Source organism: Phyllopteryx taeniolatus, chromosome 5 (assembly GCF_024500385.1).
Source record: "Phyllopteryx taeniolatus isolate TA_2022b chromosome 5, UOR_Ptae_1.2, whole genome shotgun sequence".
NCBI lineage: Eukaryota > Metazoa > Chordata > Actinopteri > Syngnathiformes > Syngnathidae > Phyllopteryx > Phyllopteryx taeniolatus.
The window spans coordinates 30049866-30075242 of NC_084506.1; the positions used below are offsets into that span (position 1 = coordinate 30049866).

The window sequence follows — 25377 nt, forward strand, 5'->3', positions numbered from 1 at the left end:
CCACACGGGAGGAGTACAGCTGAACCCGAACCTCAGAACTGTGAGGTAGACGTGCTAACCACGAGGGCCACTGACCGTGCTGCCACATTTCATCCCCTTCATGGTATTATAAAACTGACCCAGGTAAAATGCATTGTAAAATTATACAAAATGTAGTAGTTGTAGTCTTTCTACCTCGAGTGCTCAACAAGAGTTTGGCAATTTGACACGTGTGTGTGTGTGCGTGTGTGCGACAGGAAGCTCCCTTGATTAGGAACGGAAGTTCGAAATGTGCCCCAATGCTACAAGCTAACAACTAGCTGTAACGTCCGACATGAACATGCAATTTAATGCCTGAAGTTGACAACTATATTGTGTTTATTTTCGTCGCCTTCTTTTAACTTATGTCGCGGACACTTACCTTTAACTACAGTGGGTGAGTGAGTCTTTTAATCGCATACGAAATGTTGCTAACGTGGTGTTTGCACGGTGGGTAAGCTAATTTGTCAACATTGCACAGTTTATTTCAAGCGAAGCTAATATCGGTGGGTCTTATAAATGAAAGTGACCATAAATGGCATCACGCCATCGCTTTAGCCCACTTACTCCAGCGGTATCATTTTGTTGATACGTGTTTTTTTTTTAATCTAACGTGAAGAGATGGCAGTTGAAAAATTTGTTTCAACGACACTGGAGCTTCTGCAAGAAGAGAGGGAGGCTGAACTAGAGGAAACCAGGTTTGTGAATAGAACTTAATGGATAACCGTCTATGAAATATCTGGATCTTACACTTCCCCTACGTTTTCTCAAATTAAAATACAGCCCCTGTACTTTGAATTCGTTTCAGAGCTTTTGTTTTCTGCCCTTAGGGTGTGGAAGGAGAACATATCGCACAAAGAACTTCAAAACAAAGGAGTGTGCCTGCTTAAACTTCACATAGGAAGCCAGTCCACTGGCCTGTACGGTCGAACAGTAGTAGTCTTCGAGCCAAGAAAGCATCTTGGCTTCTCATGTCTTCCGAGCAATAGCTTTGGACCTGGTAAGATGGAGGGGGGAAAAAATGGCATTTCAACTATGTTTTCGCAACTCTGGTTGACTTCATATAAATGTATTACCCTTTGCCACACAGGGGATATAGTTGGGTTATATGACTCCGGTGGATGCAGTGGGACGTCTCAGATCAGCACAGGCATTGTGAGACGAGTCCACCAGGCCTCAATAAGTGTGGCTTTTGACGATTCAAACGATGGGCTCAGTTTTGAGACAGAGGCTTTATATAGCCTCTTAAAGTTGGCAAATGATGTGACTTATAAGCGAATGAAAAGGTAACCAGTGCATCTTTAATATACATTTTACATTGTCAACTGTTTAGCTGTGTGATTTCTGAACATTTTATTTGTTTTTATGCTTTTGTGCTGGCAGGGCTTTATATGTGTTGAATGGATACAGTAACGGACCGTCTGCAAATCTGATCGGTGTTCTCTTTGGAGAAGCCAAACCTTCTTCTCATTCTCAGCCACGTAAGTGATGTCTGACTGATGTACTATATGTGCAGCCGATGTAATAGGTCAATACACCCTGTTCCAATGCCAGGTTTTTGTGATACAAAGTCTTTTCAAAACTTTTTCCTCAGTTAATGTGACCTTAACCTGTACAACTCAATTGAATAAAAACCTATTTTTTGAAGGGAAAGGGAAAATAAAAACTGAGATGTTGTTGCGCAAGTGTGCTTAGTGTGTGCATCTTCTTATAACTGGTGATGTGACTCTGTTCAGAATTAACCAATCACATTCAAACTCATGTTAAATGGAGTCAGTACACACCTGGCACCGGTTAAAGCGCATCAGATTAACCCCAGCTAAAGTTCAGATGTTATAGTAGGTTGAGTAGTATAGGTCATTAGTCCTTTTAATGGTGGAAAAAGTTTTGAAACCATTTCTCATTTTATTTTATTTTTTATATCACAAACACCTGACATTTAAACAGAGGTGTGGACTCTTTTTTTTATAACCATTGTACTTATCGTTCTATGAAATTACAATTACAAATCACATATTACAAGTGATATGTATGTACAGTGCCACTCGAAAGTATTCACACCCCTTCACATTTTCCACATTTTGCTGACTTATTCTAAAGCTGATTTAAGTATAATTTTCTGTTTCAAAAAATCTACATAAAATATCCCATAATGACAAAGTAAAAACATATCTTCAGACATTTGCGTAAATTTATAAAAAATGTAAACATTCAAACATAATAGGTACGTAAGTATTCACACCCTTTGCTATGACACTCAAACTTAAGCTCAGGTGCATCTGATTTCCACTGATCATCCTTGAGATGCTTCTACAACTAGAATGGAGTCCACCTTGTGGTAAATTCAGTTGGAATGGTACACACCTGTCTATATAAGGTCTCATAGTTGGCAGTGGATATCAGAGCAGAAACCAAGCAATGAAGTCTAAGAAATTCTCTGAGACCGTATTGTGTCAAGGCACAAATCTGAGGAAGGATACAAAAGAATTTCAGCAGCATTGAAGGTCCCGAAAAGCACTGTGGTCTCGATTATTCGGAAATGGAAGAAGTTTGGAACCACCAGGACCCTTCCTAGATCTGGCCGTCCGACCAAGCTGAGTAACGGAGAAGAAGGGGCTTCGTCAGAGAGTTGAACAAGAACCCTATGGTCACTAAGCCGGAGCTCCATTGTTCCCTTGCAGGGATAGGAGAACCATCCAGAAGGTCAACCATTGCTAACACACTCCACCAATCAGGCCTTCATGGTAGAGTGGCCAGACGGAAGCCGGTTCTCACTAAAAGGCACGTAGCAGCCTGCTTGGAGTTTGCCAAAAGGCACCTTAAGGATTCTCAGACCTGCAGAAACAAAATTCTCTGTTCTGATGAAACCAAAATAGAATGTTTTGGCAAATGTTATAACTGGAGAAGAAGAGGCACTGCTCAGCACCTGGCTAACACCATCCCGACTGTGAAGCATGGTGGTGGCAGCATCATGCTGTGGGGCTGTTTTTCTGCTGCAGGAAGTGGGCGACTAGTCCGCATAGAGGGTAAGATGACAGCTGCCAAATATAGAGAAATTCATCAAGAGAACTTGCTCCAGAGTGCTCTGGAACTCGGACTAGGGTGTCGATTCACTTTCCAACACGACACTGACCCAAAGCACACAGCCAAGATAACAAAGGAGTGGCTTTAGTGCCACCCTGTGAATGTCCTCGAGTGGCCCAGGCAGAGCCCGGACTAGTATTCAATCGAACATCTCTGGAAAGACTTAAAAATGGCTGCCCACTGACGCTGCCCATTCAACCTGACTGACCTTGAGAGGATCTGCAGAGAAGAATGGGAGAAAATGCCCCAAAATAGGTACGTCAAGCTCGTAGAGACAACCAAGATGACTTGAGGCTGTGATTGCTGACAAAGGTGCTTCAGCAAATATTAAGCCAAGGGTGTGAATACTTATGTTTACATTTTTACATTTTCAATGAATTTGCACAACTGTCATGAAAATGTTTTTACTTTGTCATTATAAGATATTTTATGTAGATTTTTTTTAAAAAGGAAAACTATACTCAAGTCAGCTTTAGAATAAGTCTATAACAGCAAAATGTGGAAAAAGTTAAGGGGTGTGAATACTTTCTGGTGGCAGTGTATATGAAAGACACAACACTGCCAACTTGGATGATGAGATCCAAAAAGCACAGAGTACTCTGGTATTTCAAGTACCTTGAGTTTAAAAAAAAAAAAAAAAAATGCTTGAGGAATTTTCCCTGCCTTGGGGAACCATTTTTTTTTCTTGCATATGCTCTTGCTCATGGGACACACCGGTGTTAATGTCGCACTAAATGGTAAATGGACTGCACTTATATAGGCTTTATCTACACCATCACAGTGCCCCAAGCGCTTTACAAAGCTTCACATTCACCCACTTACACACACATTCATACACCAATGGGCTGCTGCTGCCATGCAAGCCGCTGCCAGGCCCATTGGCAGCAAATTAGGGTTCAGTGTCTTGCCCAAGGACACTTTGACATGCAGACAGTCGTAGCTGGGATTCGACCTGGTCTACCTACTGAGCCACAACCGCCCTACGTGCTTACGCCACTCTGCACGTAGGAGGCGGAATCGGAGCTATTTGGTTGACGGAGTGGGAACATAGCGTCGACGAATAAAGAAAAATGTGAGGGGAAAAAAGATAGAAAATGGCAAAAGTGTGGGAGCATTTTATTCTGAACAGCAAGGCGAGCACCATGACGTGTAATCATTGTAGCACGGACCGTGTGCTCTACCGAAGATGCCCAGTATGAAGCCGCGAATTAGTTTACTGCTTTGCACAAAATAGTAAGAAAATAATTGATTTTATAAAAAACAAAACCAATTGGTCGATCATTGAGTGAAATGGCATATTTTCTCTTTTGTGTTCATAATTGTTCTTTAACCAAGCAAAAATATATTGTATCTGAATACTCAATTATTCTGTAGAATTTTGTAGTATACTCAAATACTAAAATATTTGACAGCTGCAGCCTTAGATCCAATACAAGAGGTCGATCAAAAGATTTGAAAGCTATTAATGATCACTTTTGATTGGCGCTGTCAGAAAAGTATATGCAGTATGTAATAATATTGTCTTTTTTATCAGTTGCGTTTTTTTGCAGTGGTGTATAACTGCATGGCGTCATACCAAGAGGTATTTCAAATGTTTTGACTCTGTAGTAGTTAATGTAACTTAACTGTTAGGTAAAGGCAAAATTTGTGATACAGATGTGGTATTGTCTGGTGAGTGCATATCTCAATTATGTTTTCTTGAGAGAAACCTTTCTGCTTTGTTGTTTTCCATTAGAGGAGGTCAAATTCTTTAACGCCAACCTGGATCCTTCTCAGAGAGAAGCAGTGACTTTTGCACTGTCTCAGAGAGAACTGGCAGTGATTCATGGTCCTCCAGGCACTGGGAAAACCACCACAGTAGTGGAGATCATTCTGCAAGCTATCAAACAGGGCCAAAAGGTGCAACAAAAAGCTTTTTAAGATGCCTCGAATTGTATTAACAAGGATATCGACTGGCTGCAGTTGTTAATGCATATCACTTGAAGCAGAATATATTTTTTTGTGCAGGTCTTGTGCTGTGCCCCGTCGAATGTGGCGGTGGATAATTTAGTTGAGAGATTAGCCCGCTGCAAGGCCAAAGTTCTGAGGCTCGGTCACCCTGCCAGGCTGCTGGAGTCTATACAAAAACATTCGCTGGATGCCATCCTCGCCAGAAGTGACAATGCCAACATCATCACCGACATTCGCAGGGACATTGACAAAGCTTTTGTAAGTATGTCTGCCCCGGTATCTTTTTGGCATGTGAGCCTCCTCGGCCACAACTTTTGGTGGTGGTTCAGGGAGTTTTTCGAGTTACGAGCTGTAGCTAGGTTTTTTTTTTTTAATAAATTTTTTTTTTTAAATTCACTTTGTGTCGTGAACCAAAATTAGAACAAGCGAGCTTCAGATACACCGTAACTCGAAGTACAAAAAAAAAAAAACAGGACAGGAGTCGATGCAGTTACAGCTGTTTATTGAACAGGACATACAATCAAACACAACACGAGAACACTCACAGGGAGCTGTAGTTGACCGAAACTCGTACCCAGATGCTCACACGCAGACAAACCGCGCCAAGTTGGGCCAACCTTTGATCAGAATCAGAATCGTTTTTATTGCCATTGTCAGTGGTACATTCACAACTAGGAATTTTTCTCGGTCCAATGGTGCAACATAAAACATAGATGTCAATAATAACAATACAAATTCTAATATAAATAGACTAAGAAGAAGGAAAATAAGCAATGTGCAATAAGCATCAGATGTCTATGGAACCAACCAGAATTCAGCCCCTAATGTCACTTACCAGGCCACGTTTCTTAAAGGCAAACAGACAACACTACAGTTGTTGTTATGACTTTCAGCTTGTTCCAACATACAGAAATTATAAAGCTGGTTTATTTCTTTACATTTTCTTCTATGTTTTTAAACAATACAGTGCTATGTTTCGTCTATGAAAAAAACATAAAACAATCATGGTTGTTTTTTGGGGTCTGGAACAGTTTAATGGCATTGTAATTCATTTCAGTGGGGAAAAATGATTTGGTCTACAAATCATTTGTGTCATGAGTTTGTTCAGTTAACAAGTAAAACTCAAGGTACCCTTGTATGTGTAATCCGCCCAGCTGGGTATGAGAAAGAAAAATGAAAAAGGAGAGCACGTGAACTACAGGAGGGAAGTAGGTGAACTAAGAAAAGAGCTGAAAACCAGGGAAGCAACGGCCATCGCCCAGATTCTTAAAAGCGCCGATGTTGTCTTATCAACCAATACAGGTTAGTAACGGCGTCAAGTAGCTAGATGGCAAATGTCACCTGGGTGTAGTCGTGACAATGATCAGAAGCCGCTTGTCCGCGTCTGCAGGTGCATGTGATGACGGGCCTCTGAAATTCCTGACAGCTGAGCATTTTGATTGGGTGGTGATTGATGAGTGCGCTCAGTCACTGGAGAGCAGCTGCTGGATTAGCCTGCTCCGAGCGCGCAAGTGCACTCTGTCCGGAGACTACAAGCAGTTACCACCTACCATCAAATCACACGTGTAAACAATTTTCTTCCCATATTGGACATTTTTTCTATCATAAGTTTTAATTTTCAATCTTGCCATGATCCACATTGTTCTTACATGGTTCCTTCAGGGCAGCTTCAAAAGGCTTGTCTCTTAGTCTAATGGAGAGACTCATCCAAATGTATGGAGACTCAGTTGTGCGAATGCTCACAGTCCAGTACCGCATGAACAGTGCCATCATGGACTGGGCCTCCAAAGAAATGTACCAGGGAAGACTGACGGCACACAGCTCAGTGGAAGCACACTTGTTAAAGTGAGAAGCAGCTCAGTAAAAAATAAATAATAATAAAATTACTGAATAAATAATTATGAAAAACATCTTTTAGATATGTACTGTACTCAAATGAATGTCACACAGAGATCTGCCTGGGGTCACCTGTGTCGAAGAAACCAGCACACCTCTTCTTCTCATCGACACAGCCGGCTGCGGTCTGACAGAAATGGAGATAGCAGGAGAGCAATCCAAAGGCAACCAAGGTTAGAATTGTTTTCTTTCCTGAAGAAAAACAAATTAGGTCCCTGATAGTGTGGTAGTATACTCACCTGATTTCCGTGCAGGCAATGTGGGTTCAGTTCCTTCTCATTGATGGCGTGAATGTGAGTGTGAATCGTTGTCCGTTTCTATATGTGCCCTGATATTGACTGGCGACCAGTCCAGGGTGTAGTCCGCCTTATGTCCAGAGTCAGCTGGGATAGGCTCAAGATCACCCACAAACCTGAACAGTATACGCTGGATTGAAAATGGATGGGTGAAGGACAATAATAACAGTTGGTGTGACCTTTTATAACACCGTGTCTTCCGTTTCATAGGTGAGGTGGACATCGTAGCTCTGCACATTAAAGCCTTGACTGAAGCTGGGGTGAATGCCAAAGACATAGCTGTTATTGCTCCTTACAATTTGCAAGTAAGTCATTTAAGTGGGAAGCTATATTGGAAATATCACAAGGACTTTTGTCTTGTTAAATTATTTCTTCAATTGTTTAGCGACACACTTGATGTGTTGTCAGGGGCTTTTTGACTCACCAGCCAAGTTGGCTGGTAAATGAAAAATTCCACCAGCCAAGCATATATATTACCGGCTAAAATATTAACTCATTTTATATAGGGTTTCACAATATATATAAAAAATAATATATTGTAATTGCGATAATGGCACGTGCAATATGTGTGCAGCCCTAATTTTACCCATATTTCATAATACGGTATTATGTTGGATGCAAACTGAGACAAGTCACAGCAACGTTAAACAGCAGCAAAAGAATATATATTTTTAACATCCATAAGGTCAGGCATTTCCTTTTCCTGGCACAGTCCTCGTGCATTTCTGTTTAATTTTTCATCTTTGAACACTTTTAAAGAACTTTCAAGCAGCTTGGAGGTTGAAACATGAGATTGTCGAGGTTTCATTTTATTTGGTTTCAAAAATGTGGATTTTGCTTAGTAAAACTGCTGTGCTGATTAATGTATCATGAGATTTTCTGAATGTTTTAGCTTGTACTGTAAAACGTGTTTGTTTGTTGTAAGGCTGCGTGATCTGGGCAAAAAAAAAATAATAATCACGATAAATTTTTTTCATATTGTCTGATCTTGATTATTAACACGATTTTTTTAATATATTTTTTTAAATAGCTAGTTTTAAAGCATCTATACTGAAAACTAAAGAAGCTAGAGATTAGTTCAACATTTTATTAACCCCTTTTGTTTACAACACTTCTCACTCAATAATTAAAACGATAACCCTGATATGATATTACTATACTTACTAAGCAAATAAAATACATATTGAAAAATATAACACTTTTCACTCAACAGTGCAGCAAATGTAAAAAAAAAACCTAACACTAGTTTGAAGTCCGTAGTATTTTTGGAGGTACAAGATACAAATTGTTTATTTAATAAAGTAAACAAATTTACTCGCATTTGGCACCTGGCGAATGTTAATTTCGGACCCCTTGTTTGGTACCTGTACAAGTGATGCCCACAAATGATTTATTTTTGAAGTCTGAATTTTTAATACTGCGCTCATATTGGCTCATATCAGTTTGTGCAGGTGTAGCTAATATTGAGGGCAGTGAGGTTACTTCTAAACTTGGATAACAGCTGAATGGCTTTATTTGTGTACCTCCTGTAAAGGTTGACCTTTTGCGTCAGAAACTTTCTGCAAGGCATCCAGAGCTGGAAATCAAATCAGTGGATGGCTTTCAAGGCAGAGAGAAAGAAGCTGTGGTTTTGTCTTTAGTCCGGTCCAATAGGAAAGGTATGTTTTCAGTTTGGTGTTTGTGGCATAGCAGCAACATATCCATCTGGCACAAATTATTTTTTTTTAAATTAATTTGACAATTTTTGTACTTCTTGAATGCAGGTGAAGTGGGATTTCTGGCAGAGGACAGAAGGATAAACGTGGCTGTCACACGTGCGAGACGTCACGTCGCCATTGTGTGTGACACCCAGACAGTTCAACATCATGCTTTCCTTAAGACACTGATCCATCATGTCACTGAGTGTGGGGATGTACGAACAGCATTTGAGTACCTACAAGACATTGTACCGCAGAATTACAGCCGTGACCACAAAGACACAAAGCCTTGCATTTTGACCACACAAAAGGTTGAGGGAAAGAAAGTCAAAGCAGTTCAGAAGAAAACAAGTGGAAGTAACACAAGAATTGGTAAAAAACATGACAAACCCTTAAAGTCACGTGTATCAGTGCTCACCGAGGAGGAACAGATGAAGAACCGACAAAGTGAGATCAGAGAGATGGTGGAAAACTTTCTGAAGAACCTCAGTCAGAGTGAGCTAGACTTTCCGCCGTCATTCAACTCCCATGACCGCCTGTTGGTGCACCAGATCGCTGAAGAGCTGGGCCTCGTGCACCAGAGTAAAGGCGAGGGGAAAGACAGGTATATCACTGTCTCCAAGCATGTGAACTCAAAACCGGATCACCCAACAGCACGAGAGACTAAGGAAGATGAGCAGGAAAGTGACAAAAGTGAGGGAGCTGCAGTTTCTCAGGAGCAGGACATTCCTCAACCACCCTCAAAAGAATCATCATGTCAACCTCAATTAGATTTTAAAAGTTTACATTTGGAGCGAATGAATAGGGAACAGCAGAAAAGGGAAGAAAATGCTCAACAAAAGAAGCAGCAGAACATTTCGGTTGTTACAAAGAAGTCCACAGCCATTAAAGGTTAGCAGTGCAAACATCTGTATTTGTACCACTCCAAACGTGTGCAAACTCTGTTTTCCTCTTCCAGGAAAGAAGCGAACCAAAGCAGGCGCATGCGACATTGCGGCATCCTCTTCTCCGGGCGACGACTTTGACACCCTCATCAGCGCCGTGGTGAAGGCAGACAGCGTGTGCAGTTTTGTCAAGTGTAAAGCCTCCGTGCTAACTCTTGGACAGCTTTGTCTTTTCTGCAACAGGCAATATTGTCTCAGTCACCACGTACCAGAGGTAAGGCAGCATGAAGAATAGAACCTTGACAAGTAGACTGCGTAGTTTTAAAAATTAAGGTGCATGATTCATGTTTCATTGGACCACACACAACACATTCTCCCACGTGTTTGGGAGATTTTGTTATGATCCCATGAAACTAAGGTTGGCCATGATTCCAAAAGGCATGTTTAGTACAACCCCAATTCCAATGAAGTTGGGACGTTGCGTTAAACATAAATAAAAACAGAATACAATCATTTGCAAATCATCTTCAACCTATATTTAATTGAATACTCTACAAAGACAAGATATTTAATGTTCAAACTGATAAACTGTAATGTTTTTAGCAAATAATCATTTAACTTAGAATTTTATGGCTGCAACACATTCCAAAAAAGCTAGGACAGGTGGCAAAAAAGACTGAGAAAGTTGAGGAATGCTCATCAAACACCTGTTTGGAACATCCCACATGTGAACAGGCTAATTGGGAACAGGTGGGTGCCATGATTGGGTATAAAAGGAGCTTCCCTTAATTGCTCAGTCATTCACAAGCAAAGATGGGGCGAGGTTCACCTCTTTGCGAACAAGTGCGTGAGAAATTAGTCGAACAGTTTAAGGACAATGTTCCTCAACGTACAATTGCAAGGAATTTAAAGATTTCATCATCTACGGTCCATAATGTCATCAAAAGGTTGAGAGAATCTGGAGAAATCACTGCATGTAAGCGACAAGGCCGAAAACCAACATTGAATGCCCGTGACCTTCGGTCCCTCAGGCGGCACAGAATCAAAAACCGACATCAATGTGTAAAGAATATCAGCACATGGGCTCAGGAACACTTCATAAAACTAATGTCAGTAAATACAGTTCGGCGCTACATCCGTAAGTGCAATTTGAAACTCTACTATGGAAAGCAAAAGCCATTTATCAAAAACACCCAGAAACGCCGCCGGCTTTTCTGGGCCCAAGCTCATCTAAAATGGACTGATGAAAAGTGGAAAAGTGTTCTGTGGTCCGACGAGTCCACATTTCAGATTGTTTTTGGAAATTGTGGACGTCGTGTCCTCCGGGCCAAAGAGGAAAAAACCATGCGGACATCCAAGCAACGTCTTTTTCATGGACTCCCCTGCTTATTTCAGCAAGACAATGCCAAACCACATTCCGCACGTGTTACAACAGCGTGGCTTTGTAGTAAAAGAGTGCGGGTACTAGATGGGCCTGCCTGCAGTCCAGACCTGTCTCCAATTGAAAATGTGTGGCGCATTATGAAGCGTAAAATATGACAACGGAGACCCCGGACTGCTGAACAGTTGAAGCTGTACATCAAGCAAGAATGGGAAAGAATTCCACCTACAAAGCTTCAACAATTAGTGTCCTCAGTTCCCAAACATTTATTGAATGTTGTTCAAAGAAAAGGTGATGTAACACAGTGGTAAACATGCCCCTGTCCCAGCTTTTTTTGGAATTGTGTTGCAGCCATAAAATTCCAAGTTAATGATTTTTTGCTAAAAACAAAGTTTATCAGCTTGAACATTAAATATCTTGTCTTTGTAGTGTATTCAATTAAATATAGGTTGAACATGATTTGCAAATCATTGTATTCTGTTTTTATTTATGTTTAACACAACGTCCCAACTTCATTGGAATTGGGGTCGTACAAACACAACACTGCTCATCAACAAAGAACACCATAGCGACTGTGAATCATGGTGGTTGTAGCATCATTATTTAGTGCTGTGTTTCTTTTAACTTTGTTTGGGTTTAATTAGAGGCACTTTAAAATGGTGGCAGTGTGTTCTGACTTCCATTTAGCATGAATTTGATTGGTTATGTCCGAATGCAGCTACATCCCAGTTATAAGAGTGTGTGCGCACTTGTACAACCACATCTCAGTTGTTTTTTACATCCGCTCTCGAAAAGACAAAAAAAAATAAAATTGGGGGGGGGGGGGGGGGGGGGGGGGGAGTTTTTAAATTTATCTTGGCCTCATTTTTTTTTATTCACAAAAAATGGCATTTAAACAGTGGTGTGTGACTTTTCTATCCACCGTATGACCTCATAGATGTAAGACCTGGGTCATTATCTCGGTTCTGGTTCATCACGGTGTTTGATGGGATTGAGGTCAGAGCCATCAAGTTCTACCTTACCAAACTCATCCCACCATGCCTTTAAATACCTTGAACAGAAAAGGGGCCTTCTTCTAACTGTTCCCACAAAGTTGCATGCATAGAATTGTTAAAAATTACAAAGGGAGGAAAACTGTGGAACTAATGGGGTCTTTTACGCAGGCATGATTGCTTAATTAAATGATTCGGAAGGATGTCCCCATACTTTTGTCGCTGTTGTATAGTTTTACCTTTACTGGCACTTGTTGAGGCCTTAAAATGTTTGTATCATATTAGGTTCACGGCTGTGGAGACCAAGCAAAGACTCAGGCTCGAATGAGAATAAGCAAGGAGGGGATTCTTTACGCCGGCAGCGGGACAAAAGAAAAATCCATGGACCCCAATAAGAAAGCTTATCTACACAGGAAACTGGACTCTAAACTCAAAGATATGGCAACACAGAGGAAAACAAAAAACAAAGAGAAGGATGGTTAACAATAATAGAATAACGTGGTGTCAATTCTGCCCAAATTGTTATTGTTTTTCCTTCTTTATTTTATAAACATGATACAATACATTGGACAACTGGGTACATTCATCCACATGAGAAAACAAAATGGAACAAAGAAGAGAGGGAGATAACTCATGGATGCAAAGCAAAGCTGGTTTATCACAGGGACAACTGCACTATTAGAAAAGGCCTTACCTCACACTGTTAATTTTCACCTTATAGCCTTATGTTCAGCTTGTCATTTTTTTTTTTTTTTTTTTGGACGAACATGCCAGCTCAACTGGTAACTCCCATACTGCAAGCTGTAGGACACCAAAATCCATCATTTATTGTGGATGTGTGAACCATGTTTAACAGAAGTCAGAGTTGAGGAAGATAATTCTTGCAATGTCAGCAGTGGAGTCACGTATACTCTGAAGCAAAAACCTCCATTGTTTGTGCTGAAGAGAACTCATCTGTTTGGGTTTTATCTGCGATACTCAAAAAGTGAGAATTTCTTCAGCAAATTATTATTTTTATTCACCGTGAAATGTGATCATGCTACACTTTTAAATGTCAGAGTTAATAGAGCTCAGTGTATCAAATATTCTGCCTTTACAAAGATAATAATGCTCAGTTTTGGCAGTGCAGGAGGTATTTATTTAACCCTGTTGATTATTGTGGTTGTAATTTGCAGTATCCATTGTACAGAGAGGTGTTTCTGTTTTGCGAAAAATGTAACATGTTTTTTTTGCTAAATAGTATGATTATACTGTATCCTCAAGTGAATACACGACTAGATTTGAATTATTCTGTGTAGTTGCTTGGCATTCTATAGTTAATAATACATGCAATGTCTGACATGCAGAGTTCTCAATTCTACTAAAGCTCACCAACGTGTACCTCTTTTTTTCAAATGACCAATTATTCCCTATTTACAATAGACTACATTATAGCAACCACCAGATTTCCTGTTCAGCAATCTGCCCTTCACTACGGATGTCAGATGTGGACAGAAAAAGGAATTTCTATGAAGAACACAATGTGCGTTGATCCGGTTCCTTAATCTCAGCAAATAAGGAGAAAACAGCTGCGTATACGTTTTGTGAAGACATGAGTCGTTAAGTTTTTGCAAAAGCCCTCCTGGAACTCAAAACCTTTACATTACGGTATGTACAAGAATAAAATATCATGAGTTGAATTCAGAAGTGACTGAAAAAACAATATGCATAAAGAAGTGTAAATAACAGCAAGAAATCATCTCATCCTTCTTGTACACTACCAATGCAAAGAATAGCATGAGTTCAGTTATAAATGTGCGGTTTACGGTCCACATTCTTCGCTACTTCCTCACACTCTGCAACCAAAGGCCAAATACTCCAGCCTGTATTGAAATGTGGCAAGTGGCAGTTTGACCTCCATTGTCCTCTTCAGTCAATTCCAAACTGATGTCAGAAAAGATGATTGACCGAGTCCTCAGAATGGGAGGCCCGCTTCCGTTCAGCATCCCTCAGCAGAGGACCATGAGTTTGACCCACGTCAAAGATCATCGCTTCCCCGAGGCTGCCTGCTTCACTAAGACCAGTCAGCAGCATGTGAGGCATTAATGCACTGTGTTTAGAGATCCCGCCCGTGTAAACATGGTGGCCGATTCACACGAACCCTGGCTTCATGGAGTTCTTCAAACACTTGGGACAACCTTTTGTCCCGTTAGTCTGCAAACACCTGAAAGAATAAAACCCATTATACTCAAAAGTGTTCCAAAGGAATGACGGAACGGTGAATCAGCACCCACTTGAGGTGGAAAATGTGGGAACAGGGTAAGGCCTGCAGCTTTTGGTCCCTGTCCCCGATGGACTCCCCGCACATGCCGCAGTAGAGCTCCAGCTCCTCCACGTACTGCAGGAACTTCACCACCTGCTCGCGCAGCTCCTCCTGTCTGCCCTGACTCCTGTAGATGCCCTCCCTCAGGCAATGGGCCTTCAGTGTGCACAGCTTGGTGCACAAACACAACAAGATCATCAGTGGATCATGTAGACCAGCACTGATGGTTTTACCATGTGTGTGAGGAACATCTCAAACCTTGTTTCCCATTCCATCTGCCAGGGCCTGTGCTCGCTCTAAGGAATCCAGAGCCTTTAGAGTAAATAATGAGGCATGGTCAGTTGCGATGGTACAATACTCACCGAGGCCTTCTCTGCTGGCCTAAACGTTAGAAGCACTGACCTACACTTACAACCTAAATTCTAATATTTGTTCCATGCAAGTGTTTTAATTTATTTCCAAGTCATATTCATTTATTGGATATTAGATTTTTTTTTCTTTTGTCCAATCAGATTTCAGCCTTTATGTGGTCTATGGCCATCTGCCCAGGGCCAGCCAGAATACCGGATCCATTCCCAAAAGCAGGCTAGAAATGGATGGAGGGATGGCTGGAGGGACCAACGAATGGATACTGTTCAATTAGATACATAGTTGTCATTCATATGTCAATAATTGTCATTCATTCTGGATCTTAGCAGTTTGTACAGGTGTACCTAATGTTGTGTCCGGTGAGCGAATATAACAGAGTTGGTTTCTACCCAAATGTGACAAGATACCGGTGTATAACTACTGAATTTATGTTCTAATTTGGGCACCTTAACATATTCCTTCATCAGAAGCCAACACTTTGCCACTGCCAGGTGCACATGGGCTTGTCCAAGTCGATTCCCAATCTCAGTCATGATACCCAATGCCGACTCGTAACGAGGGAATGCTTTCTGAAAAGGTTAACAAGGCACAGTTAAGCGCGTATGTTCAAATGTTTCAATCAGCTGATTTGTCAGGTACAGTATGACAAAATCAGGGAAAACAAACGATAGTTACTTACATCAAAGTCACGTCTGTACCGGTGTATGTCTGCAAAGTTCAGCAAGCACAGAGCCTGCAGAGGACGGTCACCGTGCTGCAGAGCAATTTTCATAGATTCCTGTTGAAGGAAACCATTGGAGAGAGGAGAAGTCCATCACTGAGCTCGGCTGTCATCTAAAGATGGCAAAGTATGAATCAACTGGCAAAACATTTAGGCATGAAAATAACCAATGATGAAAGAAATGTATTCATTCCTGTATCTTATTTAGGTTATATATATTGTATAATGTGATATTAATGCTCTGTTTTGATTGGTACTGTCAGAGAGGTATTTATCTAACAATGTTTACTATTGTAGCTGTACAGTGGTGCCTTGAGATGATGATGATGATGATGATGATGAATGATAATGAGTGATCCGACATTTTCGGGATACGATTTTTTTCTTGGACTTGTGAAGTAAATTTTTGAGGTACGAGTGCTGCATGGTAGGCAGTGAACTCAACTCAGCTCACTTCAAAACAAGCAGCAGTTTGGCATAGTGAACAAAAATGCCACTCGCAGTTAAAGCTGAGTTTTGCAAACTAAACATAAAACCAAGTGAATTACACACTTTGTATTTCAAACAACCATATACAGGTAGATTTGCTTTTAAGTCCACTTCTTCAATCCTAATGCTTCAATCTTAATGCTAACGCCTAACGGGGAAAGCCATAGACGGCCTAACAAATAGCATCTACTGTGTTACAAAGCTTTAAGGAACAAATATTTAAACACAAACAATGCAGCAACATGCAGACAAGCAATATAACAATACTCACAGGCATACATTCTTTATCGTCTGCGAACAGTGACCAATAATACTGCAGATTATTGAGTCACAGCGTAGTTGAGTAAAACCAATCTACGTTTGTCTGCATGACTATTATACTGCTGTCCAGTGGCTGAGTCCTACACGCCAGGAGCCATAATGGATTAATCATGAAGCACAAACTGTTCAATTCTTTATGACTATAATTATATATATATATATATATATATAAGTACAATGCTATAGAGTGCTTTTTTGCCTTATGAAAAAAAACATTACAAAAATGAATTTTTTTTTGGGAGGCTAGAATGGATTCATGGCATTTCCATTCATTTCAATTGGGGAAAGAGGATTTAAGATAAGAGTATTTTGCGTTACGAGCGTGGTCAAGGAACAAAATAAACTCGCAGCAAGGCACTAATGTAGTTCGTTGCTGAGCTTTATACTGAGATGTAATATTGTGGGAACATTAAAGGGATATTACAAATAATTCCTGAAACTGCAGTTCAACACCACAGCAAACCACATGACATCAATCTTATAAAGGCTGAAGTTTTCTACACTTAAAAAAAAACAAAACAAAAAATCTTATTTGGTTGTTTAGCAGTACGGCGGCCTAGTGGTTAGCATGTCTCCCTCACAGTTCTCCGGCCTTCCTGTGTTGCGTTTGCATGTTCTTGTGTAGGTTTTCTGCGGGTATTCTGGTAAGTTGGGATGTTGTGTTAAACATAAATAAAACAGAATACAATGATTTGGAAATCATATTCAACCTATATTTAATTGAATACACTACAAAGACAAGATATTTAATGTTCAAACTGATAAACTTTATTGTTTTAGCAAGTAATCATTAACTTAGAATTTTATGGCTGCAACATGTTCCAAAGAAGCTGGGACAGGGTCATGTTTACCACTGTGTTACATCACCTTTTCGTTTAACAACATTCAAAAAACGTTTGGGAATTCTTTCCCATTCTTGCTTGATGTACAGCTTCAGCTGTTCGACAGTCCGGGGGTCTCTGTTGTCGTATTTTACGCTTCATAATGCGCCACACATTTTCAGTGGGAGACAGGTCTGGACTGCAGGCAGGCCAGTCTAGTACCCGCACTCTTTTATTACGGAGCCACGCTGTTGTAACACGTGTAGATTGTGGTTTGGCATTGTCTTGCTGAAATAAGCAGGGGCGTCCATGAAAAAGACGTTGCTTGGATGGCAGCATATGTTTCTCCAAAACTTGTATGTACCTTTCAGCATTAATGGTGCCTTCACAGATGTGTAAGTTACCCATGCCATTGGCACTAACACAGCCCCATACCATCACAGATGCTGGCTTTTGAACTTTGCTTCCATAACAGTCCGGATGGTTCTTTTCCTCTTTGGCCCGGAGGACACGACGTCCACAATTTGCAAAAACAATTTGAAATGTGGACTCGTCGGACCACAGAACACTTTTCCACTTTCCGTCAGTCCATCTTAGATGAGCTCGGGCCCCGAGAAACCGGCGGCGTTTATGGGTGTTGTTGATAAATGGCTTTTGCTTTGCATAGTAGAGTTTCAAGTTGCACTTACGGATGTAGCGCCGAACTGTATTTACTGACATCGGTTTTCTGAAGTGTTCCTGAGCCCATGTGCTGATATCCTTTACACATGGATGTCGGTTTTTGATGCAGTGCTGCCTGAGGGATCGAAGGTCACGGGCATTCAATGTTGGTTTTCGGCCTTGTCGCTTACATGCAGTGATTTCTCCAGATTCTCTGAACCTTTTGATGATGATCGTAGATGATGAAATCCCTAAATTCCTTGCAATTGTACGTTGAGGAACATTATCCTTAAACTGTTCGACTATTTTCTCACGCACTTGTTCACAATCTCACCCCATCTTTGCTTGTCACTGAGCAATTCAGGGAAGCTCCTTTTATACCCAATCATGGAACCGACCTGTTCCCAATTAGCCTGTTCACCTGTGGGATGTTCCAAACAGGTGTTTGATGAGCATTCCTCAACTTTCTCAGTCTTTTTTGGAACATGTTGCAGCCATAAAATTCAAAGTTGATGATTATTTGCTAAAAACAATCACTTTTATCAGTTTGAACATTAAATATCTTGTCTTTGTAGTGTATTCAATCAAATCTAGGTTGAACATGATTTGCAAATCATTGTATTCTGTTGTTATTTATGTTCAACACAACGTCCCAACTTCATTGGAATTGGGGTTGTAAAAACATGCATGTTAGGTTCATTGTGAATGTGAGTGTGAATTGTTTGTCTAAAGTTGCCTAGTGATTGATTGCCGACCAACCCAGGGTTCTCCTCTCGCCCAAAATCAGCTGGAAAAGACCCAGGACAAGCGCTGTAGAAAATGGATGGATGGATTGTTCAGTTGTACCTAATGATGTATGCTATACATTTGACAGAGCTCTTTTTATCGAACATTAACTTCATTGCGAGTCATGCAGCAATTCCATAAAAGCTTGTTAAAAGTGCAAAACCCCCCATATTTTGGAATCCTTTGTAGCTGAGCTTACCATATTATTAACCGTTTTAGTGTTTACTCGCCTGATTATTAACAGCTACCACACGTATCTTTTCAAATAACTCTCAGCGGGAGTGGGAGACTTTTTTGAGCTCACCTTCGAGCACCCTCCCGTGCGCGGCTATTCTAAATATGACAGGATGTGTAAATTGTTTGGCTAAATGCGTTTGGCAAATCTAATGAATCTGGGGAGCCTCCTGCTATTTCATGACAACACTTTTGCACGCCAAGTCAACGACATCGAGTTATTCCCAGCACCTTCCCCCTCCCCTCCCACAGCGCATAATTAGAACAGAGAGCGGAGACTAAAGGCCCTCTCTTCATTAACACTTAAAACCAGCGCCTCTGTGGGCATATTTTGGTCGAGGTCTACTGCAAGAACACAACTGGTCCTCACACCTGTCAGCAACCAAGCGTCTACTGTATCTACAGCTTTGACATCAAGCTGACATCAGAGATCTCACTTGTAACATATTGTCCATAAATTATAAACAGTAGTGGGAAGTAACAAGTACAAATACTTCACTACTGTCCTTAAAGTCCCTAGAAGCGTGTTAACAACCCCGGCGAATTTGAGTGGTGAAAAAGAATCGCCAAGTACATAAAATGAAGCTTCAAAATAGTGGAAAAACAGGCCAATGTCTCTGCTCTCAGATGCTGCTGGCGCTGAAACCACGCCCTGCTCAACTGTTAGTCACATCCCACTTCTACGACCAGGAAAAAATGACGCTACTTCGTTTAGCATCTTTCTTATGCCTACACATAACTACTTGTTTGAAATACAGACCCTTTCCAAAAAATGTGAATATCATGGTAAAGTTTATTTATTTCCATAATTCTATTCAAAAAAGTTCAACTTTCATAGGTTATATATTCAGGGCCCACAATGTTAACAATTTCAAGTATTTATTTGTTTATTTTTACATAATTTGGGTTTCCAGCTCGTAAAACCCACGAAATCAGGAATTCAAAAAATGTGACGAAATCACCATTTACTTCTCAGTTTTTGTGGAAAAAAAAGAAAGAAATTAGGGTCACATTAAATCAATCAAAATACGATACAGTCAAAAAGATACAGTATCTTCAATACTTGGTTGGGAATCCCTTTCATCACTGCCTGGATGCGCTGTGGCATTGAGGCAATCAGTCTGCGGGATTGTCTGGGAGTTATGGAAGCCCAGATTTCCTTGATGCTTGCTGTCAGTTCTTCTTTGTTTTTGGGTCTGGTGCCCCTCATTTTCCTCTTGATAATACCCCATAGATTCTCAATGGGGTTTAGATCCGGCGAGTTGGCTGGCCAGTCAAGCACTGTGATGGCATGGGCATCAAACAAGGTTTTGGTGCTTCTGGCAGTACGGGCAGGGGCCAGGTCCTGCTGGAAGATGAAATCTGCATCTCCATACACATCCTCAGCAGAAGGAATTATGAAGTCCTCTAAAACATTCTGGTAGACTGTTGCGGTGACCTTGGATTTAAGAAAGCAGAGTTTACCAACACTTGCACTGGACATTGCACCCCAAATCATGACTGACTGGATATTTCTTGGGTTCTGTTCTTCGTCATTTCTTTCTGTCTTCCTCCAAACCCTTGGACCTTGATTCCCAAATTCCACACTTTACTTTCACCAGAAAAGAGGACCTTGGACTACTGGCCAACAGTGCAGTCCTCTTCTCCTTGGCCCAGTTGAGACGCTTCCTACATTGACTCAGGCTCAGAAGTGGCTTGACCCAGGGAACCCGACAGTTGTAGCCCATCTCCTGGATGCGTCTGAATGTGGTGGTTTTTGAAGCTGTGACTCCCGCCTTATTCCACTCTTTCTGGATCTCTGCTAGATTCTTGAATCTTCTCTGTTTGATAGTCCGCTGAAGCCCACGGTCATCTCTTTTGCTGGTGCATCTTCTCCTGCCACAGTTTGACTTTCCGCTAGACTTTCCATTGATATGCTTGGACACAGCACTCTGTGAACAGCCAGCCTGCTTAAGTATGAACTTTTGTGGCTTACCCATCCTATGGAGGGTATCAATGATGGTCTTCTGGCCAGTCGTCAAGTCTGAAGTCTTCCCCATATTGAACCCAACTGAGACAATTGAACCAAACTGGAGCAATTTAATGACACCTGGAGAAACCTGTGCAGGTGCTTTGAGTTCAGTGGATGATTAGTGTGTGACACTCGGTTTAAAACATTTATGGCCTGCAAAATATAGGCTGATTTCTTCTACAGTATTCTAATTTTTGGAATTCCTGATTTCGTGGGTTTTATGAGCTGGAAACCCAAATTATGTAAGAATAAGCAAATAAATACTGGTTGTTTAAAATTGCTTAAATTGTGGGCCCTGAATCTATAATCTCTGAAAGTTTAACTTTTTGAATGGAATTGTGGAACTAAATAAACTTTTCCATGATATTAAATTTTTTTAGGAAAGAGTCTGTATATCGGCGGCACGGTGGGTGCCTGGTTAGCACATCTGCCTCACACTTCTGAGGACCGGGGTTCAAATCCTGGCCCCACCTATGTGGAGTTTGCATGTTCTCCCCGTGCCTGCGTGGGTTTACTCCGGGCACTCCGGTATCCTCCCACATCCCAAAAACATGCATGAATTGGAGACTCTAAATTGCCCGTAGGCATGACTGTGAGTGCGAATGGTTGTTTGTTTCTATGTGCCCTGCGATTGGCTGGGAACCAGTTCAGGGTGTACCCCGGCTCCTGCCCAGAGTTAGCTGGGATAGGCTCCAGCACTACTGCGACCCGCTTGAGGATAAGCGGTTCAGAAAATGGATGGATGGATGGATGGATGGAGTCTGTATATCCGCTTAAAGCCTCCGGGCGCTTGAATACACGCCGTAAGAACGAGGCGCTCTAAAGCGGCCAGACCAGTACGAAGCCCCTGTCCACATGCTGGCTGTCAACTCGGACTAAAAATATTTTCTTCTCTTCGCTCTTCTTTCTGTCTCTGTGTGACGTGTGCACAACGAGGCGCTCTAAAGTGGCTATGCCAGCCTGGAGCCCTGGCACAAACGTCTTTTTTTTCCACCTTCCTTTCCCCTCCTGGCGCTTCCACCTTTCTCGATGTGACATACGGACACTCACGACCAACAACAAGGCGCTCTTATGCAGCCATGCCAGGGGACTATCCAAGGGGAAGATGTATGTTCAGGGTGTTGGCATAGCTAGCTAGCTAACTGCACACCACATTTGTACCGGATGACCGTTAATGCGAATTAAGGCGCACATTTTTTTTTTATAGTGGGTTGGGGGGGCGACTCCAAGGTGCGTCACACGGTGCCGTTTTTGCCACGCCGCAAAAAAAAAAAAAGAAAATCAGGTTTAAACGTTTATCACTATAAATTTAACGCTGTATCTCCACAATTAAGTACTACATAGTTATGTCTTTGGACATTTTCACCAATTATCTTCCTACATGTATTATTTATTTAGAAACAAATCTCTGAATTCACTTTAAGTGAAGGAGATAAATCAGTACTTGCACGTTTACCCGAATCGTATTTTACACAAGTACAGTATGTATACTTCAACCGAAGTATAGTGTGAGTACTGTTGCCATTACCTCGCAGCATTCCATGGCGTCCGGCAGGCGCTCCAGCTTCCTGTAGGCCACCGACATGTGGTACTGACTCATAGCTCGATACTTGAGGCTCCAACCTTTGCCATAGTCATTGACAAGCTCGGCTGCTTTGCAGGGGAAGAACAGGGCTTTTTCGTAGTCCTGTGGGCATACATTTGAAATGAAGCGGACGAGTCAAAATATGGCAGTGTCTAAATAAAGAAGCTGAAACTGTACACTTTTTGGGGGATGTGTGAATAAAATAACACGCGAGTGCATTCTTCACATGCCACATGGTCACACAATGCCATTGAAACCAATCCTCCACGGGAAGCTAGAGGATTACTCTTACAAATCTCTGATGTCAAGGGTACGCCATCACGCCCCCTCCCTCGCCCCAGAGCAGGTCCTCATGACTAACAATGCCCACTACCGCATGAGCTAACAGTTGGTCATGTTTGTTTGGATGCGCCACGGTGTTATCATACTCCGCAAATACACATCCGTGGAACTAGTGATTGCGCAATCAAGTCACACGTGCCACCCAATGTCAATGGGCACTATTAAAAAAAAACAATGCACGTAGCCAAATGGAGGCCATCATGCACTCTCATGTTATTCCATTAAAAAAAACACAAGACTAAAACAAGATACTAAAATAACACATAATTGAAAAATAGGTATTGCTCAATAGAAATTTAATCAAAGAACAAATCTGAGTTATTCAATTTCCAAGACTTATGCAGGGGAAGCACTATAGTCGTACGCCAAGCAAAGCTTTCTTCAGTTTCGTACACAACTTTGAACTGCCATCATACATTACGTGACAGCGTTAAGTGGTGTGGACATTTTACATTTATTCCAAAGGTTTGACCGCTTCTCGGGATAATAAATAATAGAATTTTTTTTTAAAAAATAACATAAAATAATATAAATGCACTCAACAACGGAAGTAAAAAGGAAAAAAATGAATATAAAATATTGCCTTGCTTCAAACAGTCATTGTGACTTGACAGTCGCACTGACCTGCTGCCTTGTTACCCCAGTTACACACCTTAATCATAATGGAGTGTTACTGTAACACGAAATTGTATCGGTTTGAACTTTATGTGAAGTTGGCACACTCACAAACACTTTTGGCTAGCATGAACATGCACGTCATCACGAGGCGTAGTGTTTCATTGTTGTTCCTTTTATTATTGTACTAACTTATTTTTAACATTGTGTGGTAGTTAAGAATGATGAATACTTCATCTGTGACACAAAACAGACACGTTACACATTATCTGTTTGAAATTATTTAAATATTATATAAGTCGACTTATTTTTATGTTTATAGTGGTTAAGAATGTTAAAATCCTGTTTAGAAGTCTTCTATTGGCTTATGGGAAATCGACAACCAGGAAGTTCAAGAAGAAATGTACTGTAATAATAATCCTAATCCAAAAATGGAATTAGACATTTTATTTATCATAAATCTCCAAGTGTTACATGAGAGTAAGTCAAAAGGTAATGGAACGACGTGTGAGCTTCCGGTTCGACTGCAACTGTGACTATTGTATTATTCGATATACTGTGACGCAAGTGTGAGTCATTTGCGTTACCTTCAGATGGATATAAATGTTTCCCAGACTGCAGCAGACTCTGCACTCCAGCATCTTGTCGTCGTTGTTGTGTGCGTAGCGCAGGGCCTTCTCGTAGCTCTCCAGAGCTTGCTGGAAGAGGCTGAGGCCCAGGAAGGCATTGCCCATGCTGAGACATACCTGACCATTGAGCTGCAGGCTGACCGTGGTGCCCTGCATGTTTAAGCAGGTCTTACAGTACGAGACCGTTTTGTGGAAGTCGCACAGCTTCTCGTTGCTGCGCGCCAAGTTCAGGTAACCCTCAGTCAGGTAGTCCGGGTCCTCCATTTCTCTGGCCGTGTCGATTTGATCCAAGGCGTACTGCGGAGAATGTGCAATACGAGAACGCTAACATCGACAACACTTGATTCTTCAGTTCAGTGAGAAGTGAGTGGCGCTTGAGTAAGGCTGTTATGTCAACAAGACACCCCACACCTACTCTCGGATTGCAGGACACTTATTTACCCGGCATTGAGTGCAAGCCACACATGGAAGTGGTGCTAAGAAGGTATAACCTTTGATCTCGTACCATTTCAAAACATCTTGCGCATCGTGGAAATGGACAATTACTGCACAGTCGTCCCGATGACACACTGATGATATTCAAAGGCATGCGCTCTTGGAATGATGTCATACGAGCAAGATTGCTGTTTGCATTACACAGTATAAATGAATGTCACTAAGCTTTAGCATACAATGGAAATGTTTTTAAGCACATGACTAGACTACTCACATATGCATAACCAGTTGTCAATCTTTAATGATTACGCATCCAAAGTGCTGTTGGTAGTCTTACCTTGAGCATATCTTTATATTTTCCCATTTCCGAGTGAGCCGTGATCAAGCATCCCAAAACCCGAAATTTCCCTCCCGGATCCGAGGTTTTCTCCAACACTTTTGTCCACACTTGCAGTGCTTTGTCAGTCTGATTGGACTGGTACAACCTCAGTCCTTTCTCTATCTGTTGCTTGGTTTGGTCCTGGCCCATCTCTGTACTGAGGTGCCACATAAAAATGTTCATTTGTTTAGGCCATGGGACTTCAGCGGGGCAGAAAGAAAGCAGATCTCCGCCATGCTAAACACTGAAGATGATCCCCTGAGAGGTTGGTGCCAGAAGGCCTAACACATCCAGCTCGCTCAACTCCGGCCGCGCTGGGACGAAAAGGAAACTGGATCCAACGAAGTCGAGACCATTATCACCAGCGGCTTCGTGGTAAACCCGCGGGCCAGGCAAATATCTTCCCCATTTAACTCTGCAATAATCCCCCCTCAGCATGAAGCGTTTAGAAGTTCTTCCTCGGATTTCCACCTGAAAAAT

General features: G+C 41.5%; 2 protein-coding genes across 3 annotated transcripts; one reads left to right on the forward strand and one right to left on the reverse strand.

Moving 5' to 3' along the window:
- Positions 1-237: 237 nt before the first annotated feature.
- ighmbp2 (immunoglobulin mu DNA binding protein 2) lies at positions 238-13578 on the forward strand. Its single transcript, XM_061774724.1, has 16 exons — positions 238-415; positions 638-716; positions 849-1018; positions 1109-1304; positions 1402-1499; positions 4838-5001; positions 5110-5310; positions 6207-6354; positions 6443-6617; positions 6715-6897; positions 7003-7121; positions 7455-7549; positions 8779-8902; positions 9008-9832; positions 9900-10099; positions 12484-13578. Exons 2-16 carry the CDS (start codon positions 640-642, stop codon positions 12679-12681), a joined length of 2973 nt encoding a protein of 990 aa, XP_061630708.1. The 5' UTR covers positions 238-415; positions 638-639; the 3' UTR covers positions 12682-13578.
- A 513-nt stretch (positions 13579-14091) lies between these two features.
- Positions 14092-25080, reverse strand: rapsn (receptor-associated protein of the synapse, 43kD). Of its 2 annotated transcripts, XM_061774728.1 has the most exons (8): positions 24856-25080; positions 24042-24380; positions 22441-22599; positions 15549-15647; positions 15316-15438; positions 14759-14812; positions 14472-14671; positions 14092-14401 (listed from the first exon to the last, which is right to left on the reverse strand). In XM_061774728.1, exons 1-8 carry the CDS (start codon positions 25078-25080, stop codon positions 14329-14331), a joined length of 1272 nt encoding a protein of 423 aa, XP_061630712.1. In that variant the 3' UTR covers positions 14092-14328. The 2 variants fall into 2 exon arrangements, with proteins under 2 accessions (XP_061630712.1, XP_061630713.1); XM_061774729.1 differs by lacking the exons at positions 14092-14401; positions 14472-14671; positions 14759-14812; positions 15316-15438; positions 15549-15647 and adding an exon at positions 18743-20339 and having other exon boundaries at positions 24856-25047.
- Between the last annotated feature and the right edge of the window lie 297 nt (positions 25081-25377).